Genomic DNA, 25,637 nt, shown 5'->3' with positions numbered 1-25,637 from the left:
AGAAATGGATTATGTACAAACAAGTTTAAGATCTCAGAATACAACTATTGTATCTATGTTAAGGTTTTTCTCTTGTTATTTTTGGGTTTTGGATCTTTTTGGTGCACTTACAATTGTATTTTAAAGAAAGGTTACACAGACTGGTATGCATAAAAAAAGAAGTTATCAAACAAATTAGTAAAACAGAGGTAACGTTTATTGTAATGGACTTTGCATTTATTACTGTATGAAACCTTAACAAAACAATGGAATAATCCATTGAAAGCAAATCCGGTAAATTAGGTTCAGTGGAGACATTAAACAAAAAATAATTTTATAGACAGTGACATTATCTTTTTTTTTTAAAGATTGGCACCTGAGCTAACATCTGTTGCCAATCTTTTTTTCTTCTTCTTCTTCTCCCCAAAGCCCCCCAGAACATAGTTGTATATTCTAGTTGTAGGTCCCTCTGGTTGTGCTATGTGGGACACCACCTCAGCATAGCTTGATGAGCAGTGCTAGGTCAGTGCCCAGGATCTGAACCGGCAAAACCCCGGGCCTCTGAAGCAGAGTGCGTGAACCTAACCACTCGGCCACGGGGCCAGCCCTGACATTATCTTATAGGTAACTTAGAATTAAATTTCTTCTCAAGAGATACAAGTTTTAATTCCTACTTGAATCCTTAGTTATTGTTGGTCTTTTCATCCAATTTCTCCTTGTCTGATTTCTTCCAACTCTGACATTAGACAAATCTACATTTTCGTTTCAAGGATTTTGTGAACTACTTTGAAGCAAAGCAAACACAAATAGTAAATGACATGAAACAAATCATTATGACTATTCTCATTAACACTTATTGACGGATAATTACCACAATAGCAGGCATTTCATCGGTAGCATGTGTTTTATCATTGAACAATAAAGTTAATAAAAAATAATGTACTAAAAATTTATTATATTCCCGTCTCTGTTAGCAGCTGTCTGGGTACAAGTTCAAGTCATTTAATCTCTCTATGCTTCAGCTTTCCTACCTATGTTAAGTTTTAAAGGTATCTTCTTAAGTTGATGTAAAAATCACATCTGCAAAAGGACAGGGGTGGAGCATGATAAAAAGAAGGAAATTCAGTTTGGTGGTTGAAGTATGAGTGAATCTTCTCCTACTTTTGTTTCAACTTATGGAAACGCTGTACAATAAATAATGATAAACAACATATTTTAGAGAATTTCACCACTACTTCTAAACATATCAGAAAAACAGATTTAAAAAAAAAAAGATAGAAGGAACAACTTGTTGGGGGCAAATAAGAGCCAATCGAGGGTCTCTTGAAATAAAATAATCTGCCCTTTTTCTTTCTCACTTTTAAATTTTTCACTTGCTGGAAGGAGTGAAAGGCAGAGCAGCACAAGTTACCTTTTCTTTTGAAGACAGCGTGGGATGCACAAACTTCCTGTATAGGAGGCTGGAGCCTTTTGTGTAGGGAGACAGCAGCCAGGCTACAAATGCTATTTTTAGTTCATAATAGAATGGAAACCTGGAGAGAAATGAGAAAATACACATTCCATTAGGTTCTCGGCAGCACCGCCCTGGGCCTATGAAGGACGGAACCCGGCGACACAGACACCTCTCCCGCCTGCGCATGGCGGCAAGGCCCCCAGAGTCCTCCTTTCTCCCCTGTGGAGGTGTGTGCACACACGTGCACACGCACAGCACAAAACCAAGGCCTCTTTTAAAGCCAGTTCGTGTTTTCTTGCATTGCCCAAGCAAGCTAGGAGCCCAGGTTCTCTCCAGGAATCCTAGGGACATGCCTGGCAACAGCTGGCACTTCCTGCAGGCCACGCCCATTTAGGCGGGAGCCAGGGTTCCAGCCACAGGCTCAGAAGGCCACCCTCCTGCTGCATACCCAGTCATTCACTCTTTTTTATTATTTATTTATTTATTTTTTTGAGGAAGACTAGCCCTGAGCTAACATCTGCTGCCAATCCTCCTCTTTTTGCTGAGGAAGACTGGCCCTGAGCTAACATCCATGCCCATCTTCCTCTACTTTATATGTGGGACGCCTGCCACAGCATAGCTTGTCAAGCGGTGCCATGTCCGCACCCGGGATCTGAACTGGTGAACCCTGGGCTGCCAAAGGGGAACGTGCACACTTAACCACTGCACCACCAGGCTGGCCCCCAGTCATTCACTCTTTACTCACAGCCAAGATAGCATAAACAGCTGGAGGATTTACAACAGGGGGGAGCTGACAAAGAATCTCCAGACTGGGGGCTGGCCCCGTGGCCGAGTGGTTAAGTTCGTGCACTCCTCTGCAGGCGGCCCAGTGTTTCGTTGGTTCGAATCCTGGGCGCAGACGTGGCACGGCTCATCAAACCACGCTGAGGCAGCGTCCCACATGCCACAACTAGAAGGACCCACAACGAAGAATATACAACTATGTACCGGGGGGCTTTGGGGAGAAAAAATAAAATCTTTGGGAACAAAAAAGAATCTCCAGACTGGGAATAAAAACCTCTCCTTCTTGGCCGTCTTCTTGTTCCAAAAAGAGGCAGAGACAGGAGCCTAAGAGGCAGAGACAGGAGCCTAACTCTTGCCAGGAAAGAGATGCTACCCATCCTACTGAGGTCGATGGCAGGCAAACAGATCTTGATCTTTCTGGTACCAAAAGGAAGATGAGTTTGGGGTGCAGCTACATATTAATTCTGGAGTTTGAAGTCCTGCCTACCATTCGTTTATTCATTCCATAAACACTTACCTGGCACCTGTATGTCCAGCTTGTGCTGAGCACTGAGGAGACAATGGTGAGCAAAGAAGACCCGTTCCCTGCCCTCTTGGAGCTTCCTGTCTAGTGGGAAACGGACAAGATACTGGAGTCCTTGGAACTGACAGTCCAGTCAGGGAAACAGAGATTGATCAAATAATTGCAAATAATATAGAACAGCAACCTGAGACAAATGCCATAATAGGCCTCTGCTAATCCACGTGGGTGCCTTTGTATGTGTTAGAAGAAGCCAGCCCCTTCAACTGGATGCAGTCCTGCAAGTACAAGACTTGCAAAAAGCACTTCATCTGGCCTCTTTTGCCAGATATCTTGTGCTATGAACAACCTGTGCAACCATATTTGGCAGTCCTGATGTGTGTTAACCTTGTCTTTCTATTTTCTGTATTCTGATGCTTGGACATCTTGGGGCCTTGCTGACTGGAAAGACTGCCCCTCCTAGGGTTAGCCAATTCCTGAAGACAGTGAACAACTGGCCTGCAAGCAAGCCTTTCATATGTACAACCAACCCAGAGCCTAGACCCCCAACTGCCTCCTTTATGGAGCTCTCACTCTCTGGGCCACTGTGGCCTGCCCTAAATACCCGAGGGCCAGGTACCAGACAACTAGGGACACCCCGACACCCTGGTGCCCACTGAAATTATTCAGACTAGCCAATCCTAAACCTGCTTCCCCTGCCTTGCCTGTTCCATCCAGGGCAACCAGAATAAAGGTTCTTGCCAACATTTCCTCCCTCTGCCTCCTGATCGACCTCAGTGCTTCCCCTTGTGGCCCTGGGTGGAGAGCTGTGCCTCCTGTTTCCAGGGATCTGTGAGTACAATGAACTACTTCCTTCATGACAGTCATTTCCTTGTCTGTGGGTCTTACCACACCTGATTAAAACAAATCCTGGGTGCCCTTAAAACATGATGCTCTGAGGGAAACTGACACCTGAGCCTGAGGACTCAGAAAAGTAAATTCCTCCCAGGCATCTGAAAATAAGGAGCAATTGCCAGCAAGTCATCTCAGAGCCCTTCGGCTCTCACACAGACCCCCACATCAGCAGCGCTCACCACTCCTTTCCTCATCGAGGTCTCCTGGCCCACTGCCTTCTGCCTCTAGCAGGCTCTTCCTGAATATTCCCTCAGCAACTAGAGGACAGTTTCATGTCGAGATTGTTTAATATTTCACGGCCAGAACAGAGACGGGGTTGATGGAACAGAGGTGTGATTCCCCCACATGTGAACACTCCAGTGATTAATAATGGAGGAAATTTTGTCTTGAAAACAACTACTTGCCAGCCCCAAGGGGAAAGCCAACGAATCTGGCAAGCTCAGGCATCAACACAAGATACGCAGATAATCCCAAGGGGATCTGTTGTACTGCAGCTCTTGTTTATTATGTAAAAGATGTATTTTTTAAATAGGTAATGCATGCATATGGTTTTAAAAATTCTGAATGTCCAGAAGAGCGTAGAAGGAAGAATCTCCTTCCCATCCTAGACCCCTGGTCCCTTTTCCAAAGGCAAAAACATTATCAGTTTCTAGCCTGTCCTCCCAGAAGCAGACTAGCGCCAAGATATACAATCATGTGGGTAAATGCGACTCCCTTAACCCCCAGACACACACAGTAGCACCCTCCTACACCTGCTTCCCCCAACACACACACAATTAACAGGATACTTTGGGAATTATCTCAAACTGCCTCTGGAATCATCACACCAGGACCAGGCCCTGGCCAGGGATCATAAGGGTCTCCAGGTTGAGCCACTCAGACCCTGTGTTTCCCAGAGGCCTTGGGGTCTCCTGGCTCTACCAACACAATCACCACCAACCAAGTCTGCCTCCAGCCGACCTACTAAATCCCAGCCTTCACCCAAGAAGTGGAGAACGACCCTGCTCATTCTGTGAGGATAAGCCTTTTAATCCTCCTGACCTCTAGGATGTATTTGAGGAGAAAAGGCCAGATGCACCCATCACATTTCCTTCATAGCTCCCAAGGCATATGCACAGCCCTGGGCTGCATGGAGTAGCTGTAGTCTCCCCACCCTCCTCACAGAACCCCTTCACACTCCGGAGGCGTAAGCCTTTTCTAAGAGGGTTGGACTAGTGATGAAATTGTCAAAAATGCATGCAATTAATGTGTAGAGAAGATTTCTGAAAGAAAACACAAGTACCTTCTAACAGTGGTACCTCTGGAGAGGCAGACTGAGGGCCAGGGGAGGAGAGACTGACTTTTTAGTGTGTTTCAATTTATTTTCCCATGTGCATGTAGTATTTTATAATTTTTAAAAAACTAAATGAAATCATCCACACAAATTGTGAACCAAGCCACCATCCCAACTCTCCTGTGGCCATACACAATTGCTGTTTTCATTAAGATAGAAAGTTTTAACATGTCAAACTATGAAGAGGGCACCGCCCTAGGGGAGGGGTGGAAAGAGGTGGAATGGGGTGAGAGAAGAGTGAGGGGCAGAATATAAACATGAGGGGTGGTCTCCACTCCTGGAAGTGAACAAAAGTTTAAGATGCTTCTAAGAAGCCAGAGGTGCATGTTAGGACCTATTTTTTCTTGTAAATAGAGCTCAGAGCTGCTAAGCTGGTGTCCATGTCCCTGGAAGGGACACAGGGCTCTGTCTGTCTGATGGGCCTGTCCGTTGCCCATTCCCAGGGCAAGAGGGAGGAGGGAGAGGGAAGACTCTCCCAAAAGAAGACCATGATCTGTAATATTTGGAGGTTGGCAGAAAAAGAGGAAGCAGGCAGAGGGCGTGACCAGGCTGTGGGCTAAAGTAGGCAGGGAAGGTTCCCAAGGAACCCCTTCCCTGCAGAAATGGAGCTCAGGGCATCAGGAGAGGGGCAAGAGACCCTCACTTCCCACCCACAAACCACCTGGACAGCTCCAGTGAGAGGGACCAGATGAGGCCTCCACACAGGTCAGGAAGATCGGAGGATTCTCCCCAAACCTGTGCACATGCTCCAAATGCACCACATATCAGATGCCCTCTCGTAGTATGTAGAACATTGGCTCCACGACCTTCTCATCCTGGTGTTACTCCCATAAATATGTTCTCTTAACATGGCAAAAGGGATTTTGCAAATATCATTAAGATTATTAATCAGCTGACTTTAAGATAGGGAGTGAAGAAGCGAAACCCTCACTGTTTGCAGATGACATGATCTTATATATAGAAAATCCTAAAGAATCCATTGGAAAACTATTAGAAATAATTAACAATTACAGTAAAGTTGCAGGGTACAAAATCAACTTACAAAAATCAGTTGCATTTCTATACCCTAATAATGGGCTTACAGAAAGAGAACTCAAGAATAAAATTCCATTTACAATCACAACAAAAAGAATAAAATATCTAGGAATAAATTTAACCAAGGTGGTGAAGGACTCACACAATGAAAACTATAAGACATTATTGAAAGAAATAGATGATGACACAAAGAAATGGAAAGAGATTCCATGTACATGGATTGGAAGAATAAACATAGCTAAAATGTCCATACTATCCAAAGCAATCTACAGATTCAATGCAATCCCAATCAGAACCCTAATGACATTCTTCACGGAAATAGAACAAAGAATCCTAAAATTCATACGGGGCAACCAAAGACCCCGAATTGCTAAAGCAATCCTGAGAAAAAAGAATAAAGCTGGAGGCATCACAATCTCTAACTTCAAAATGTATTACAAAGCCATAGTAATCAAAACAGCATGGGACTGGTACAAAAACAGGCACACAGATCAGTGAAACAGAAATGAAAGCCCAGAAATAAAACCACATATCTACGGAAAGCTAATTTTCGACAAAGGTGACAAGAACACACAATGGAGAAAAGATAGTCTCTTCAATAAATGGTGCTGGGAAACTTGGACAACCACTTGCAAAAGAATGAAAGTAGACCATTATCTCATGCCATAAGCAAAAAAATTTTCAACATCACTAATCATCAGGGAAATGCAAATCAAAACTACACTAAGATACCAACTAAGATCTGTTAAAATGGCTATACTCACTAAGACTAAAAATAACAAATGTTGTAGAGGGTGTGGAGAAAGGGGAGCCCTCATACAGTGCTGGTGGGAAGCAAACTGGTGCAGCCACTATGGAAAATGTATGGAGATTCCTCAAAAAACTAAAAATAAAAATACCATATGACCCAGCCTTCCCACTACTGGGTATCAACCCAAACGACATGAAATCAACAATCCAAAGTAACATATGTACACCCATGTCCATTGCAGCACTATTCACAACAGCCAAGACATGGAAGCAATCCAAGAGCCCATTGACCAATGATTGGATAAAGAAGATGAGGTATATATATATATATACACAATGGAATACTACTCAGCCATAAAAAAGACAAAATCATGCCATTTGGATGGACCTGGAGGGTAGTATGCTAAGCGAAATAAGCCAGACAGAGAAAGACAAATACCATATGATTTCACTTATATGCAGAATATAGACAACATATGGACAAAGAGAACAGTTCAGTGGTTCTGGGGAAGGGAGGTGGAGGCTGAGCACAGGGGGTGAAGGGGAGCACACATACAGTGACGGACAACAAATAATGTACAACCGAAATTTCACAATGATGTAAACTATTATGAACTAAAAAACAAAAGAAAAAATGTGTACATGTGTGTACATACACACACAAAAATTTTTTCAAAGTATATACAACTATGAATAGTAGTTGTGGTGAGAGTGAATGGCATGGGAGGGAAACAGTTTTATCTCACACTTTTGTGTACTATCTCTTTCTTTCCTTTTTTTTTTTTAAACACATGAATGCTTCTTTACCAACTCCATTAATTGAGGAATGGTGTTCATCTTATCCATCATCATATCCTTATACTATAAGAACAATATCTGCTTTTACAAGGTCATTCAATAAATATTTACTTGAAGAACAACTTTATAGACTAATTTATTAAGAATGTTCCACTTAACATCCCAGCACCTGCTCCTCTGCTCTGAAGTAAGGTTTGAGACTGCTTTCAGACCTTTCCTATCTCTCCCCTGACACCAGACAACATCTTCCCTTGAAATGTCCCAATTCCTGAAGTACTTACCAACAAAGGAAGATGTCGGTGAATGTCTCTGCTGTGGTGAAAAGTGCAAATATAATCCAGTACATCATCCATTTGACCTGTTGAAAGGGAAAACAACACAGGTGGTAGGAAAGGTCCAGAAGAAAGGGCTATCCAACGTCAAGAGGAACAGGCCCAGACAGTGGATGCTGAGGCAAGCCAGGCGGTGCATCCCGCACTGGCAATCCGTTCCCCCTCTCCCTCCCCAGCTCATGTCCCGTTAAACCCCAAACCTTGGGGCTAGAGGTAAACAGGCTATTTCCACAACTGACCCAGGCTCAAGGTCAAAGTAGACCCTGGGTGACCTTCAATAGCCCTCAGGTGGTCTAGGGAGACCTGCAGACCAGGAGTGACTCAGGATCCAGTCAGGTCATTTTTCCACGACACAACCAGGGGAGTAACTCTCCAGGCCTTCACAGAGACCCCCTGGAATGAATTTTAACCAGGCCAGACTCTCTGGGATGGAATGGTGGTAATCTTCACTAGTCACTTAAGAACCGTTTCCCATTGGAAAGTCCCACAGCCCCTCACAGAAACTGGATCTTTTAAAAAATATCTCCCATGCGACCATGCTTTTCCATTTTCACTGCCTCTCTCCCTAGTTGAGGGCTTCATCTCCTTTCTCCTGAACTACTTAAGAGTGTCCTGCTCCCCTGTCTCTTGGCTCTCCCCTCACCAACCCATCATAAAAACTAACGTCATCCTGATCTCCCAAAAGCAAAAACTCATCAGACTGCTCCCCAGTTTAAAATCTTCCAGCCTGCAGAATAAAGTCCAAATTCCTTAGTCTGCTCCTTCTGGCTTCTGGTAATGGTGGAGCAGTTTATATTGGACCAACCTTCCTGCCACTAATAATAATAAACTCTGAACAAAACATTTAAAAACAACTGTTTGAAGGTACTAGAAAGCTATGAAAAGCTGGCAGAAACTAGAAGGGATTCAGGTCTTGAAATAAGGGAACCACACCAAGATGTGCTGGGGACACTCCCAGCCTGCAAATCATCGGGCAGACAGAGCTCAAGAAGACACTCACAGTCTTATGTGCCTGAGGAATTGGAGAATGAAGTGTGAGACTGCTAGAGATGCTGGAAATTGCAAGGAAAAACACCCCAGAAAGAGGGAAACCATAAGGAGGCAGGCCCTCAAATTCACACACAAAATTCCTTCAGACCCTTGGCTGGTCCCTGAACTGCACAAAATCAGGTAATCCTCCAAGGTGGCTGAGTGAAAAAGACAGCTGCAAAGCTGAGAGAGTTGAGCAGAGATTCAGCTTCTTCCCACTGTAGGAGAAACAGGGTTTGGAGTTCAAGTCCCGCCAAGTTAGAGGAGCTTGGTAAACACTCGGGAATTTCCATCCACTGCCAAGTTTATCATCAGCAGAACAGGCTCCTCAGCAGGAGGCAGACAAGGTCTTGTCCAGTTGTAAAGCCCACGGCATGCTAAGGCCCAGGATCCAGGAGTTCCCAACACTGGTATCCAGATACACAGCCAGGAGCCTGAATTCCCTCTCTACAGGCTTTTTCTTTTTAGTATTCAAACTATACTCTAATATCTTCAATTAAAACAAAGGACGACAACAACAACAACAAAAATCCCTTCCTTGACACAACCCTTAGGTCACAAACTTCTCCAGTGAGTCAGCTATACGTCAGCATCTACTTCCTCACCCCCACTTACTCAGTGCGCTGCACCCATTACATCCATACTGCTCTCACTGGGTTTCCACTGCGGAGCGTACTTCCCAATCTTTCCTCCATATTCCAGTCATAACGATCTTCTTAAATCCAAATGTGATGATTCTGCTTCCTAGCTTAAGGTTTTCAATAGTTGCTTATGGTTGTTAAGAAAAAGCCCAAGTTCCTTAAATTGGCTTACAAGTTCTTGCATGAACTGGACCCTAATTATCTCTATAAAAGCTCTCCTCCTTTCTTGAATTTTTCACTCCAGTTATAATGAACCTCTTTCAGTTCCCTGAACAGCGCATCTTCTTTTGTCTCCAGATTTCAGCCCTCGCATCTCAGCCTAAATGTCATTTCCTCCAGAAGGTATCCAAAGTTTGGGTAAGTGTGCTCTCCCTTCTTCCCCCAACAGTGTCATACATGCTCCCTCTCATAACACTTATCACTCTGCTTTGAAAGTACCTGTTTATTTCTATGATTTTCTTACTAGATTGTAAGTTCCCTGAGAGTGGAGATGAGTTGTTCTTGCACATCATTTTATCTCTAGTACCCAAAACAGTTCCTGGTACACAGTGGGTATTCAATGAATATGTTTTGAATGACCGGATTAGAATGGTGGCATTGTGAATGGGAAAGAAAGGATGGTTTCAAAAAGGTTGAGAAGGAATATACTCTGGGAAATACTGGTCTAGGTGGCTTTTTGAGAAGAAAAGACAAATTAGCTTGCAAGGTAACAGATGCTCCACATGAGTGCCTGCTGAATGGATAGCATAGGAGGAAAGGGGCCTGTTGAAGTCCGGGCGTGGTGGGATATGGAGCCACTCACACCACAAGAAACTAAAGACAGAGGCAGTTTAGAGAGAAGAGGTTGAGATCCATGAAGCTGAGGGCAGTCTCAGGGTCCAGGAGGACATCCAAGAATACCCAAGGCCTCCAGAAAGGTAAGACCAAATCTCAGGAGGCAGACTGGGGCTACGGACAAAGATGAGGGAGCCATGGCAGAGAGGGGGCTTGAAGTGTTAGCCTAAAGAAGTTTCCATCCTGTACTCCTCACTTGAAAATACTTTCGTGCAGGAAGAAGGGCCTGAGAATGACTCACTGAGCCTAACAAGGTAAATGGAATACTGGTGACGCAGAGACGGAAACCATAAATAAATTACCAGGAAATGGTTTTCCCCATCATGCTGCAGAAAAACCAAATGAAGGTTATTTTTTCCAAGGTTTGAAATAGAACTTTCCAGGTTCAAGAGATTCTATCCAAAACTCCCTGCAAGATGAGGAGGAGCCTGGGCAGGCAGCATCCAGAATAGAGAGAAGGAACTATGGCTCATTTGAGAGGTAATGACTAGGAGCAATTCTGGAATGGACAGTTGACAGCAGGACTGGGGAATCCCTCTAGACTGAACAGGGGCAGGATCCAGGAGTGAGGAGAGAAGCTGTGACCCTAGGTCACAGCAAGAGGGTGGGAAGCAGAGCCTGGAGACCTTCCATGAGCCACAAAGGTAGGCTGAGACCCCAGGGCCCATCACACTCTGCCCCCAGGGCTCCTGGAAGCCTCCCCCATGGGCTGTGGAGGTAGCAGGCTTAGCCAGCTCTTTAGCCTCACCCCACCTACACACTCACCCTTCACCAGTCACACTAATATTTCTTGAGCCTTTCATACTTCCTCTTGCATTTGGGCTCTGCTTCAGCCTCACAGGAATTCCCTCTGCCAAATGACTGAGAAAGAAAAAGTCTGAGCCTGGTTTATAGATAAGTCTGCACCATCTGCTGGCACGAACTCATAGTGGACAGCTATATAGTCAGCGGTGGCCCCAAGGAAGTGGGGAAGTGAAATTTCCCTGCAGGCAGAACTTTGAACAGAGCGCTTAACCTGGAAGAAGAAAGATCCTGAGGTAATGGGTTTACACTGTCATCAGGTATACCAACTGTGTATTTTCTTATTTTCTGTATTCTTGATGCTCTGGCATCTGGGGCCTCACTGATGGGAGATACTGCCCCTCCCAGGACTAGCCAATTCTTAGAGATAGCAAAAGACTTGCCCCAGGGGACCTTTCATATGCAAAGTGACCAATCCAGAGCCCATACTCCAAACTACCTCCCTTTTGGAGCTTTCCCAGGTTGAGCCAATATTCTCCTGCTCTAATCACCCCAGGGCCAGGTACCAGACAAGCAGGGGCAGCCCCCACACTCCAGAGCCTCCTGAAACTATTCAAAGGAGCCAATCCTAACCCTGCTTACTCTGCCTCACCTTGACTTCTCTGCAGAGACCACAATAAAGGTTATTGCCCGTGCTTCCCACTTGCTCTCCCTCTGACCCCTGACAGCCCCGGTGCCACCCCAGGTGGCCCTGCATGGCACGCTGTGCCTCCTACTTCTAGGGAACTGTGAGTAAAAGCTTGTTCCTTCATGGCAGTCATTTCTGTGTCTGCATGCCTCACCATACCTGACTAAAACAAGTCACCAGGTAAGGATTTGGCCAGATGTTGAGGTACTTTGAAGGGACAAGAGCTTGTTGTTGAAGTGTGATCACATTTTGGAATGATGTGAATGGACTCATAGAATACAGATGTGTGGCCTGTGCTTGACCAGCACCATCAGAATCATTTAGGAGCTTGTTAGAAATGCAGAATCCCAGGCCTCACCCCAGACCTAATGGATCGGAATCAGCATTTTAATGAAATCCAGTGTTCGTTCATATGCATGTTAAAGTTTGAGAATCACTGGTCTAACTGACTCACAACAGTTTTGCTTCTCAATCCCAAACTTCTGAGCTCTGCTTCTTAATAATTTCAGAAGCTGAGGGATAGATAGGTCCATCAGGGGTACAAAATAGTTCCAATGAAGTAGAAGCAGAGACTAGACTGTCACCTGGCCATTTTGGGACCACCATACCACTAGGAAATAGATAATAAAGGGAGTTATGGGCTTTGATGGGGTGACTGATCCTGATTATCAAGGGGAACCAGGTTTGCTGCTATACGAAATAGCAGGAAGTTAAGGATCCTCTGGGGCAATCTCCCAGTCCTGTCTTGTTGAGAGAGAAAAGTCAACAGATCACTACTACAACCCTACAGACAAGATTACTAAAGCCTCAGATTCCTCAGGAATGAAGACTTGGGCCACACCCTTGCATAAGGAACCCCACTCACTAAAGCTCTAACTGAAGGCCAAGGGAGCATGCACTGGACGGGAGAAGAGGAAAGAGGGGTAAAATTGTGAAAGACTTTGGAAAGGGGATCCGTGGGATGCTAGGTGCTGAAGGATGAGCATCCTTCTGAATTACCTTGATTCTACAGGTGTCTTGTTCGTCAATGTCTTTGAGCTATTTTACAACTTTGTAAGTTATAGAAAACTGATTGCAATGCAAGTGAATTTTGTCCAGTGGAAGTACAATTGATCTCCCCACCCTCCCAAGAAGTCAGATGAATATCTCTTCATTTCAAATGAAGAGCTATTCATAACAAATTCATTTCATCATTCCTGATTTCTTATATGTGTCTGTTCTTTGGAGTTTCCTTGAACTGTTTTTTTAGCACCTTATTGGTTTCTTCATTATAATGAGTTAAGTAAAATTTGTGACCATGTTAATTTTATATTTGTACAAGAGTCATGGTTTTACCCTTTTAAAAAAATTGTCTTTTCACAAAAGACATAAACACCAGCTATGAACTTATGATCACTTACATGACTAAGGACTGTAGCTTCTACCCATAGTGAGTGGGGTTCCTTATGTGTAGATTTAAATATCTTAAGTAATTTTCTCCCCTAATATAGTATATAGAGTATATCAGTGATGGCTCACTTCATAATTTAATTTTAAGAGTGTTGAATATTAAGGTTGGATCCTGTCAGAGCCAGAGGAGGAGAGGACTTGCCAGAGATACTGGACCTGGAGCTCGACTTAGCTGAAGAAATTTGGATTTGGCAAGTAAATGGGTTGTAGAGAATTCTTATTGGAGGTTTTTTAAAGTCCAAAATCTGGATAAAATCTGTGGACCTTGAGCAGCCAAAGGAGTAAGTAATGGATATATAGGTTTATAGATATAAATATATATATATATATATCTCCATGCATAAATATATGTATTATATTTATGTATTTATGTATATTATGTATTATATATTATATTTTAATATTTTATATTGTTTTATATTTTAATTTTATTTTCTATTTTTATCTATGTCATATATATTTTTTTTTACAACCAGCATCCAAAGCCTTCTCATTTGGGAGAGTGTCCCAGCACGAGGGTCTTTGTGGGAGGCAAGGCCTATTATCTAGGCTTGGAAAATTCAAGTGCCCCTATCCAGGACACAGGGAATGTTCCAAAGGCCTGGGCAGCTAGCAGCCCGTGTCCATGGTGGTAACATCGGCAGCAGCTTCCTAACCAGACCTGTCCTGTGGCATGAGCTTGGCTGTCACTACCACCCAGGCTTCTCAGATCCTCCCCAATTTCTGACTATCTTTCTCTAGCCTTCTAGTTAATTCTATGAGTTCCCATAAATTCCTTTCTGTTTAAGTTTTCATCCAAAAACCTTGACTAGTGCAGTATGTTTTGAAAGACGTAAGAAGCTCTAAATGTTAAGAGCAGTGTTTCTCAAATTGCAGATCTTGTTAAAAATGCCGATTTTTATTTAGGAGGTGTGGGTAGGGCTTGCGAGTCTTCATTTCTAACAAGCTCCCAGGTGCTGCTGATAATGCTGGTCCACAGACCGCTCTTTGGGTACCGAGATCGAGAGCAGAGAATGCTTGTAGAGAAGTGGCTGGAAAGTAGGAAGAAGCAAGATCAGGAAGGGTGTCAAGCACTGTATAATGGAGTCTGGACTCGATCTTGCAGGTGATAAGCAGCTATTAAAGGATCCAGAGGGAATAAAATGAATAGGTTTCCATTTTAAAAAGGCTTCTAGACGTTATGTGGACACAGAGTGTGAGATGAGAGACAGTAGGCAAGGGAACCAGTTAGGTTGTATGGCAGGCCGAATGGCCCCCAAAAATGTCCTTGTCCTAGTCTCCAGAACCTGTGAATATGCTGCCTCATATGGGAAATGGGACTCTGTGGCATTAAGTAGTCAAGGACTTTCAGATGGGAAGATTGTCCTGGATTATCCAGGCGGGCCCGGTGTAACCACACAGATCCTTAAAAGCGGAGAACCTCCCGGGCTGTGGTCAGACGGGGACAGGACTACGGAAGAAGGGTCAGAGATGCAAGGTTGCTGGCTCTGAAGGTGGAGGAAGGGGCATGAGCCGAGGAAGGCAGGTGCTTTCTAGGAACTGGAAAAGGCAAGGAAATGGGTTCTCCCCTGCAGCCTCCACAAGGAGCACAGCCTGCTCAATTTTAGTCCAGTGAGACCCATCGTGCTTCTGACCTCCAGAACTGTGAGGTAGTAAATTTGTGTCATTTTAAGTCACTCAGTTCATGGTAATTCATTACAGTGGCAGGAAGAAATCAACAGAAGAGGCCACTGCAACATTCCAGGAAGAAATGATGAGAACCTCATTTAAGGGAGCAGCAGCAGAGGAGAGACCTGGTTTGAAAGATTATTAGGAGGATAAAGATGAAGGGATGTAGTCGCTCACTGGGGGTGTGTATGGGGTTGGGTGGTGAAGGAGAGGCAGGAGTCGAAGGAAATTCCCAGGTTTCTCTCTTGAACAAATGGGTCTATTGGTCAAAAGGAGGGAAAGAAGTAAGTGTGACTGGGCGTGTGAGACAGCATATGTGAGAGGGTGTGTGAGTGTGTGTGAGCAAGTGCAGGAAAAGGAGCAGGTCTTCCCTAATACTACTGGGCTCTTTTTTTCCAATTCCGTTTTTACCAAGAAACCTATCTTCACTCTTAAGCTTTCCCTACTGGCAAAAGCACGTGCTAACCAGCCAACACAAACAGCTGCTCTGCTTGTCAGTTACACTTTTCACTCTCAATTAATGAATTGCCATTCTAGTCATAAACCAGGCTCCGGTGAGTTCAGTCAGAGCGAAACAATTTACCAGGGTTTGATCTCTCCCAGATGAGCCGACAAAATTAAGTTTTTACCCCTGCAAAGCGGAAGATCAGACCTTGAACCTCCGCGACCCCAGTTTTGCCTCCTTCCCTGGCACAGCTTCCTGCGCCCTAGGCTGGAAGGGGTCGGGGAACGGGAGACCCCGAAGAGGCTGCCTCCTGCTTTACTCTTGTGCCAAGTCAATTGAGAACCATAAGGTTCTGTGCTCACATCGAAACAGCTATTTATAGTCCACGCGCTGAGATTCTCGCACATATACCCGGGACCCAGTCTCCAGAGGAGAACACGCCGGGCTGGATCCCCTGCTTAGCAGCGAATGCAAGCTGAGGTGAGCGGCTCTGGGAAACCAGAGAGTGGGGCGTGAGTTCTGGTTGGCTGACTTTATCTGGGGGTGGCTGGTTTGGTCATGAACACATCCCGGGAAATCTGAGAAAGAAAGTAATGATTTTCCGAACCCACTTTGAATTATTTCTTTACCTGTGCCAAACTTGCCAAGTGACATCTTTTGAGTGAAAGAGAGAAAGCAAAGACCCTTTGTTCCTCACAACACCAGGGGCTCAGATTGCTGCTGTCCACCCTCCGCTCAGATCAGGGCAGCAAGTCTCTTGTAAGTGCAGCTTCTTGTCCAGCATTGATTAATCAGACGTCAGAGCCAGGGCCTGACTTCAGTCTTTTGAAGACAAAATCCACATCTTTTGTACTTTGACTGGGGTCTCTTCCCTCACCACCCACCCCGCAGGGCTTTGTCAGTTGGGGGTGGTCTGATGGCTCTCCGGCCTAGAGGTGCCCAGCATGTCTAGGGCTGTAACTGCAGCGCCCAAATCCCCCAGCAGGGATGCGATCCTTCAGCCAGGAAGCACTCCAGAGTCCCTTCCCCCGTGCTCAGCCCTGTGCTCGGTGCTGTGGGAAACAGTCATGGGATGACGAACAGCTCCTGCCCTCTACAAGCTCATAAAGCAACAGGGCTTAGATCACAGCGTGCTTGAATCACAGAACCGGAATCAGAGCCAGAAGCTGCCCCAGGTCTGCTGGACTCGAGGACCCGCGCTCCTGCCCCCGAGGCCAGACTGTCTCCCAGTCATGGCGCTTTACGGTCTACACAGTGTTTTCCAGACGAGGAAACTGAGGCTCAGAAAGGTGACACCACTCGTCCAAGGCCGTACAGTGGCATGTGGCAGACTAGGGGGCCTCCGATTCCAGGTGCCACTTCCTCTCCCTGTACCCCCCGGCCTTCCTCACTTCCGCACACTAGTTCTAAAGACAAGGTCTAGACAGGCGAGAGGACTCCTGGGTCACCCCAGGCACGTCTCATGACAAGAAGGGATTCCCGCTACCGGTGCCCACACCAAAGAGGGCTCCCGCCTTCTCCCTCCACTTCACACCCAGCTTCCCCCGCCTCACCCCATTAGCACCCCCAAAGTGCTACTTACATATTCTTTAATGTCCTTTGATTTCACAGCCTTGTAGGAATAATATGCAGGGTAAAGGGTGCCAAATATAAGCCTGGAGGGAAGAGCAAGAGAAGAAAAGAGAAATGTGATTTTCATTCATCCTATTTGAAGGAAGATGTCTGTCTTTTATACCAGGAGCTGTTCTCCAAGCTACTGAAAATGCTGCTGCGGGGCTTGATTTATTTTTACAAACGCCCTCAAGGTTTCTGCTCATGGCTGGGATGTGCTTAGGAACCTGTGTCTCCTTCTCCTGTTACAGCTCCACACCCACCTTCCTTCAATCTGTAGTTTGGCAGCATGGAAGGGTGGTTTGAGGTCATGGAAGCGAAAAATGGTGGAGGAGGGGGTAAGGACGGAAAGCAAGCTGAGCAGCCGAGACCCCTGAAGTTAAAAGCCAAACCTTCCTCCCTCCTGCAAATCCCCTCTGATGCTCTACAAAGCCCACCCACACCACGCGCTTCCTTCTCCACCAAACCCTTCGCTCCAACTCCCTTCCCACTCACTCCCCTCAGACTTGATTTCAGCATCCTGCAGCCAGAATAAGCTTTTCAAATTGTAAATCCAATCAAGCCAACACCTCCTCCTGCCACACACATCCCCACCCAGCATTAACCTGCTCATCACTCTTAAGATGAAGAAGCAAAAATTATGTCACCAGCATGACTGGGCATCAGCACTCACTGACTCATGCCAAGGGCTGCGCTAGGTCATTAAATAATTGGACTCTCAGCCCTGCCTCTAAGGACCTCATGGCATAGTTCTACCAGCCCTCATTCTTTTTACCTTGCACTATCCCCTAGAAAGACTCTGACCGAGCTGTTCTCTCCTTCTGGAACCTTCCCTCCTGCTTCTTTGTCTGTTAATGCCTGCACATCCATGAGATCCCAGCTCCATCATGACTTCATGGAAGCCTTCCCTGACCTTCCTGACTAGATTAAACCTCCCAACTACCCTCTTGTAGCACAACGTACATGTGACCAGGGTGCTCATTTACAATTCTTTGTGTGATGCTTTGATTGACAGCATCTCCCCAGTGGACTGTAAGTGCCTTCAGAGCACAGAATGGATCTGTTTTGTTCAACAATGTGTCCCCAGGATGAACCACACAGTAGGCTCTCAAGGGGTTTTTTTTTTTTTTAAAGATTGGCACCTGAGCTAACAACTGTTGCCAATCTTTTTTTTTTTTTTTGCTTTTTCTCCCCAAATCCCCCCAGTACATAGTTATATATTTCAGCTGTGGGTCCTTCTAGTTGTGGCATGTGGGACGCCGCCTCAGCATGGCTTGATGAGCAGTGCTGTGTTCGCACCCAGGATCCGAACTGGTGAAACCCTGGGCTGCCGAAGTAGAGCGCGCAAACTTAACCACTCGGTTAACAGGGATATTTTTAAGCGCGTGGACAAAATATCAGAGCTGGAAGAGTTAATCCTTTCACCTGACAGATGTCACCCCTAGGTGTGGATCAATTCAGGTGCAAGCAATTGAGTATGGGCGCCACCAGGCCCCAGGCCCCACAGGAGCCAACTTCTGTGACAACCCCAAAGACAGAGCTTCCAGGGTCTCTGCAAGGAGACACCACACTCAGGAAGCCCAAAGCTGCGGCTTGGACAGAGAACTCCCAGTGCAGATGCAGTTTACCAAGCAGAGGTCAGCTTTACCATAAGCACTGCAGCCAGGTCTGCCCACAGGGTCTGGTCACAAGCCGGCTCCACCCTACCCCACCCCTGGGCATTCTCAGATATCAGGGAGAGTCATCTTCCTCCGTGAGGCCTTTCCTGGCCTCGTCACTCTGCTAAGGATTGGGTCCCTCCCCCAGTTCCTCACTGCCACACTTCCTGGATGTTCCCCTTCTTAGCCGTCATCCAGAACACCTGCAATGGTTTATTCGATGTCCCTCCCACAAGGCTATATGTTCCACAAAGACAAGGATGGTGTCAGTCACATTCACAACTGCACCCCACCAGGGCCTGGCAAGTACTTAATAAGTACGTGGTGCTCACTGTGTGAAGTTTCAGAGAGCAGTGAAGCAAAAGTCAGAGCTATCCAGGGGACACTCGCGACCTTGGGACTCAGGTCTCAGCAGTAACGGGGATGCCAGACGGCACTGGGCTGATTCAGCAAAGCCTCGGGCCAACGCCACAGGCTCCGGAGAAATAAACACGCTGCTCCTTTGGCACAGATGTCCTGGTTATTAGCCACGTGTGCCAGGATGGTTTCTAGCCCCTGCCCTGAGGCAGCATGCGAGTGGCAGAAGACAGACAGGTGGGAAGTGCATCGTGACCCCACAGCCTTGCTTAGTTCCTCTGTGGACTCCACGAGCAGTGACACCCTCTGAGCGGTCACAGAACTGGGGGGCCCATGCTCCTCTGCTGGACTCCAGGCATGGAGTGCATCCCCCTTCCTGGCCCCGCTCTGACAGCACAGGGACGCAAGATAAGTCTGCTCTTCAGCCTCTAAAAGCTCAATAACCCTGGCAGGTCAGAGAGCACACTCAGCATCCCACTGCCGAGGCAAGGCAAATGGGATTAAAATGACAAGTTCTTCTAAATCTATTTTGGAGAAAAGAAAGAAAGGAAGCAGGTCCAAGCCAAAGGGGTTTGGTACTAACATCCATTCAGACCAAGGCCCCCTTGCAAGGTCCTTCTCCCCAGGCCCCACACGACTTCCCTCCCAGCCTTAGGGCCCACCGTCCCTCAGCTTCCGGATCTCACAGCCAGCGGCTGTCCCCCAATAAGCCACGCTTGCTCGCTCACAATCTGTGACTTCCTGCCTGCTCTTTCTTCTGGCTGAATTCTGTAGGATCCTCCCACAACCCCACAACTTTTTTTTCATGATAAAGTCCTACTAATCCTTTAAGACCCATCTCAAAAAAAGCCTCTTCTTCTGAATCTTGATTGCTTGTCCCTCAGAAATTTCTTGACACTCTTTAAGTCTCTTTCAGCCCTTATGTAGTAGTAGTAATAAAAAAACATTAAAAAAAGATAACTTATATCACCGAGTCCTCACTAACACCAGGCACTGCTCTACAGGCTTAGACATTCTCTTCCTTAATCCTCTCCACGCTCATACAGGATAAGAATTCTTACGACTTCATTTTTACAGACTAGACCCTGAGGCCCAAGGAGACACAACAGCCAGGGGCAGAGCTGAGATGGGGACCTGGGCAGCCTGACAACAGGGCCTGCCTTCTTTCTTCTCCCAGGGCTGCCCGTGCTGGCTGAGTGGGTCTCCCCATCCAGACCACACAGTCCTGGGTGATTAGTGGGGTGCCTGCTACAGTCCCTGCCTAAGTGGGTGCTTGATAAATGTCTGTTGAATGAATAAAGATCAAACAATTGCGATCTCTCTCCAAGGAACTTAACCCACTTGATAGATTCTCACAACTCGCTCCAGAAGGTCAGGAGGAAAGCAGTAAAATACTTTAGGAGGATCCAGCGCTACTTAAGTGCCCAAGGTTGGCTCACGAGAGGGAAGGTGAAGGCTTGAGGCCCATCCTCTGGAGAGGAGACTGGCTCTGTGCTAACACACTTCTCCCAGTTACCTGTGAACGGAGCCTCGCGCTGCACCTCACAGCCTCAGAACTCTGCGCCCGCCCTCCCTTCTCCCCACTGTCATTTACTGCTACCCTGAAGCCCCCACCCTTAACTTACTGGCTCCATTTATCTGCCCGCATTTCTCCTTTCTTTGCCCTTCATTCCTCCTCTCTTCAAGTTAGGGGCCTTGTGAATATATCACAATTTATTTACTCATTCTATAGATGCATATTTAGGATCTTTACAATTTTCCACAATTGCAAACAGGGCAGTAATGAACATTCTTATGCATGTCTCCTTGTGCACATAAGAGAATTCCTCCTTCCTCTAGGCTATACGCATAGTGTGGAACTGCTGGCTCAAAAGGGTACAGCACCTTCCAGGAGTTAATGTAACACCACTCGCCAGAGAGGCTTTATAAGTTTCTACTCCTCCCTGCAGTATAAAAGGTTCTGATGCTCCCCATTCTTGTCAAACTGATATAGTCTGATTTTAAAATTTTTGCCAGTCTGATGTGTGTGAAATGGTATCTCCTGTTTATTTTACTTTGCATTTCCTCAATTACAAGTGAAGTCAAGCAACTTTTTATGCCTATTGGTCATGTGGGCTGCTTAACTGGTTTATTTATATCCCCCCAATAAGTTGCTTATCTCTCTCTTACTGATTTTTAGGAATTCTTTGTAAATTATGGGTATAAATCCTTCCTTGGACATAAGCATTGCAAACATCTTTCCCCAATAGAAAATTCTTTTATTTTTTTAATTTTTTTAATTTTTTTTAAAGATTTTATTTTTTCCTTTTTCTCCCCAAAGCCCCCTGGTACATAGTTGTGTATTCTTCGTTGTGGGTTCTTCTAGTTGTGGCATGTGGGACACTGCCTCAGCGTGGTCTGATGAGCAGTGCCATGTCTGCGCCCAGGATTCGAACCAACGAAACACTGGGCCGCCTGCAGCGGAGCGCGCGAACTTAACCACTCGGCCACGGGGCCAGCCCCCGAAAATTCTTTTAACTTTGTTTGTAGTGCCTTCTGTTGTACAGAAGTTTCAAATTTTATATGGACAAATACATCAATCTTTTCTTTTACAGCTTTTTTTATGTGTGTGTCAGGAAGATTGGCCCTGAGCTAACATTTGCTGCCAATCATCCTCTTTTCACTTGAGGAAGATTGGCCCTGAGCTAACATCTGTGCCAATCTTCCTCTATTTTGTATATGGGATGCTGCCACAGTGTGGCTTGATGAGCAGTGTGTAGGTCCATGCCTGGAATCTGAACCTGTGAATCCCGGGCCACCAAAGCAGCACGTGCGAACTTAACCACTACGACACTGGGCCAGCCCCCATTATAGCTTATTTTTTATATCTTGATGAAGAAATCTTGATCACATATATATTTTCTTATAAAAGTTTTTAACTTTTGCTTTTTCACTATTAGTTTTTAATTCACCTGGAATTTATGTATGCTGTGAGTAAGGGATTCAACTTTATTCTTTTCTGAATGGAGCCCAATTGTCCCAGTAGTGTTTACTGAATCCTTTCCCACTGATTTTCAGTTCTAACTGTCATGTACAAAGTTCTCCAACGTGTACAGGTATGATTTCAGCTCTCTATTCTGTTCCTCTGGTCTACCATCTAACCACGCACCTATACCACTGTGTCTTAATTTCCATAGCTTTATAATAAATCCTGATATTCTTAAAATTGTCTTGCTTATTCTTGGCCCTTTGTTTTTCTATATGGATTTCATGATAGCTTGTCAAGTTGCATGAAAAACTTTCTGTATTTTGATTGGAATTGCACTGAATTTACAGATTTACTCGGGAAGAATCGCTATCTTTAGGTTATCAGGTTTTTTCTTCACGAATGTGGATGCTCTCCTCCACTTATTCAGGTCTTAATGTCTTTTCATGATATGTCGTAAATTTCTTCATAAAGATCTTAGACATGTTTTATTTATTCCTAAGTACTTTAGGATTTTTTGGTGGTATTGTGAACTTTTTAAATTAGATTTTCTGTTGGTTATTAATGGTATTCAGGACTGTTATTGATTTTCCACGTTGATCTCAGAACCGCTAATCTTGCAATCAAAAGCATTTAGAGTCTTAAATGCATTACTCTAAGTGAAGGAAGCCAAACTCGAATCAACATGCTGCATGATTCCATTTACATGCTGTTCTGAAAAAGGAAATTTTAAGAGGCAACAAACAGACCAGTGGTTGCCAGGGCCCAGAGTGGTGGGAGTGGATGACTACACAGGAGAGTGAAGGGATTCTGGGAAATGATGGAACTGTCCTGCATCTGTATTGTGGGGGTGGTTACACAAGTGTATACATTTACCAAAACTCAGAATTCAAACTCACAATTTTAAAAAGATCACACTAAAAAGAGTGAGTTTTGCTAATTTTATCTCAATAAACCTGACCTTATAAAAAAAAGCATTTGGAGGAATTCATGCTCATAAATGTGAATGTGAGACAGAGTGCATATGTGTGTGTGTATGTCTTCAAAAATAGATAAAGTGGATAAACCTGGACATCAGCCTCCAAGCTCTGAGGCAACTTCCTGATACCAGAGGGTCCATCTGTGACAAAACAAGGATTCCAAAAAACCACAATGCACCTCAAGGGCCTGTTAAGACTCTAACCCTGAAGGGACTATCTCAGGTATCCCATGGGCATGGGTTCCAAATGCACTGGGCAAGCCTATCTTCCCTACGCTGCTGCAGGGAGTGCCCTTACTCACAGTGGTGATCCTGAAGCCGAGCTGGGCAGAGGCACTCAGGTCCCTGCAGTATAGCAAACCCCCTGGGTTTTGGGTGCCATGGGTCCCAACCCTTGGGTCTCTGCTTCTGCTTCCCCACCATGACCTTCTAAAAGGCTAAAGGGAGAAAATATGAAAACAGCAGACTTGGCCCACGGTGCAATTTGGCTCCTTGGCAATATGATGATGATGTATAAGCTACTATTTATTTGAGTGCTCATTATGTCCAGGAACTGTGCAAACTTCCTTACAAGCACTATCACTTTTAATCTTCATATAAGCCTATGAAACAGGTATTACTGTTTTCCTTGTAAGAAGAGGAAACTGGGGTTTACTGAAATTAAATAATTAAGTTTCATAATTAGTCAGGGGAGGAGGCCAGACTCGACTCCATTAACATTTGGTTCTTGAACTTCTTTTGGCGTTCCACTAAATATGCAATAATTTTTAATATGGAGAAACTCTAAAACATGACAGATACGGTAGAAGTGTCCTTCAATATATTCTCTAGACATACTCTTTTGCTAGTATATCTGACTCGATTGCCCATGATACATTCCCTTCTTGACTTGACTGCAGTGCCTGGCTCAGAGCCTGCAGGTGATACCTGAATGGATGGATGGATGGATGGATGAATGGATGGATGAGGACTAGAAGCGGGGAGGGGGGAGAATGTTGCCTGCTTCCTTGCCTAAGAGAATTCCAGTCTGGCCCCAAATTATATATTTAGACTCCAGGTGACAGTATAATTACAGGGTTCCAAGCACATAAACTGTTGGCACAAATGAGGTTCTCTCTCAACCCAAGCTGATCTTGGCAGAACAGAAACAAGCCACATCCTTCCTTCTCACCTTGGCGCGTGATTCCGCTGACCTCTCTCTGTGGAGGCTGTCTGTTCCCAGCGTGTTTCAGGCCCTACTCCTCTCTGCAGACTTGGGACAACTAACACATACGGAACACTTCCTGGGGCAACCCCCTTACAAACATCTCCTTCACCTATTTGCTCTTTGATCCACACCACAACCCTCTGAGGTAACGGGGGTTACTTTCCCAGTTAACAAATGAAAACACTGAGGCTCAGGGTGGTTCAGGGATCTGACAAAGTCCCCTCCCCTCCCCAACAAGATTCAAACCCAGCCCTCCTGCCTCCAAGTCCACAACTATCCTCCAGCCCACACCACCTCGGGCACAGAGAGCGGGGTTTACTGCTTCAAGAGCTGTGTGTAATGCGTGCGGCAAAAATCCCAATTTAAACTGGATTACAGAAATACTCCCAAACCCAACTTAGAAAAGCACAAAACAGAATAAATATTCTGCAAATTTTTAATTCATGCTGTTAAGCTTTAAACTCTGCAATCCAGCCCACTCAGATCCTGCTCATGTATCCCATCTGAGTATTTTTTTTTTAAGTGTAAATGATAGAGATTGCTATTCTTAAGAAATCCAGAGGCTGGGCTCTAGCATCAGACCCGAGTTTGAATCCAGCTCCATCACTGACTAGCTGTGGGATCGTGGGTGTGTTTCTTAACTATTCTGAACTGGTTTCTTTGAGTGTAGAGAAGAAAAACACCTACTTTCAACAGCCACTGTGCAGGTGAAACAAGGAGACTGTAGGTAAAGATTTCACCTCCCAGAGACACCATAGATGAATGACAAATATTAGCTCCCTTCCCTTCTACAGAAACAGTAACTTCAAATGCCAGTTCTTTTAACCAGAAAATATTTTTCATTCAATCATTAGCTATTTGTTGAGCATCTCCTGTGTGCCCTGGGTCCTCTGGTAGGGAAGGCAGCCAGCAAACAGATAAATGACTAATAACAACCATTGTGTTGAGTCCTGCTGAGTGCGTTTTGAAAGAGAGAACAGATTCCTTTACAATGACAGCCTTGTGGCCTCCCATCTCCCCCATGCCCCCTCCCAGGGTCTGAGAGCCAGAGACATGACCCTCAGCCAGACAGTCCCCTGGTAAAGGGTTACAGTTTTCTCCTCCTGGTGGACTTCCTCTAAAGCCCCCTAAAAGGAATATATTTTATGAGCAGAAAGGACTGACAGGCCTTCCTGTCTGTCCATGAAAGAGGGGCTGGAGCAATACGTGTAGGGGCTCTGTGAGCTGGACTTCGGAGGGTGGCACCTGTAGGGTATCTGTGGGGTACCTGTGGGGTTTTCTGGGTGCTTGCCTGCTCATCTTGTGGCACTCCCAGCTCTCCCATGGCAGGTGCCGGTGTCATCCTGCCCAGCCAGCTTGGAGGTCTGGACAAGGTGCATGTGTCCTTCTCGGGGTGGGTATCAAAAGGCCCTAGAGAAGGTGAGGGCAAGAGGACAAACCTTTACCAATGCCCATCAGGCACTGTACCAGGCACTGAGCCCCACAACA

The 25,637-nt window shown here is 45.5% G+C and overlaps 1 protein-coding gene across 17 annotated transcripts in view; it reads right to left on the bottom strand.

Annotated features, from left to right (window-relative positions):
- Positions 1-25,637, bottom strand: part of REEP1 (receptor accessory protein 1) — a 98,053-nt gene that overhangs the window by 34,737 nt on the left and 37,679 nt on the right. For all 17 annotated transcript variants that reach the window (XR_011425948.1, XM_070235190.1, XM_070235193.1 and 14 more), the window contains exons 2-4: positions 16,955-17,027; positions 7,827-7,903; positions 1,391-1,511 (exon numbers count right to left, since the gene is read on the bottom strand). Coding sequence is in view for 16 of the 17 variants with exons in the window: in XM_070235190.1 (XP_070091291.1) it covers positions 1,391-1,511; positions 7,827-7,903; positions 16,955-17,027 (271 nt within the window). In the remaining variant the exon portion in view is untranslated. The remainder of the gene's footprint in view (positions 1-1,390; positions 1,512-7,826; positions 7,904-16,954; positions 17,028-25,637) is intronic.

This window comes from Equus caballus, chromosome 15 (assembly GCF_041296265.1).
Source record: "Equus caballus isolate H_3958 breed thoroughbred chromosome 15, TB-T2T, whole genome shotgun sequence".
Classification (NCBI taxonomy): domain Eukaryota; kingdom Metazoa; phylum Chordata; class Mammalia; order Perissodactyla; family Equidae; genus Equus; species Equus caballus.
The sequence above is the reverse complement of the archived record's forward strand: the minus strand, read 5'-3'. Positions and strand labels throughout refer to the sequence as shown.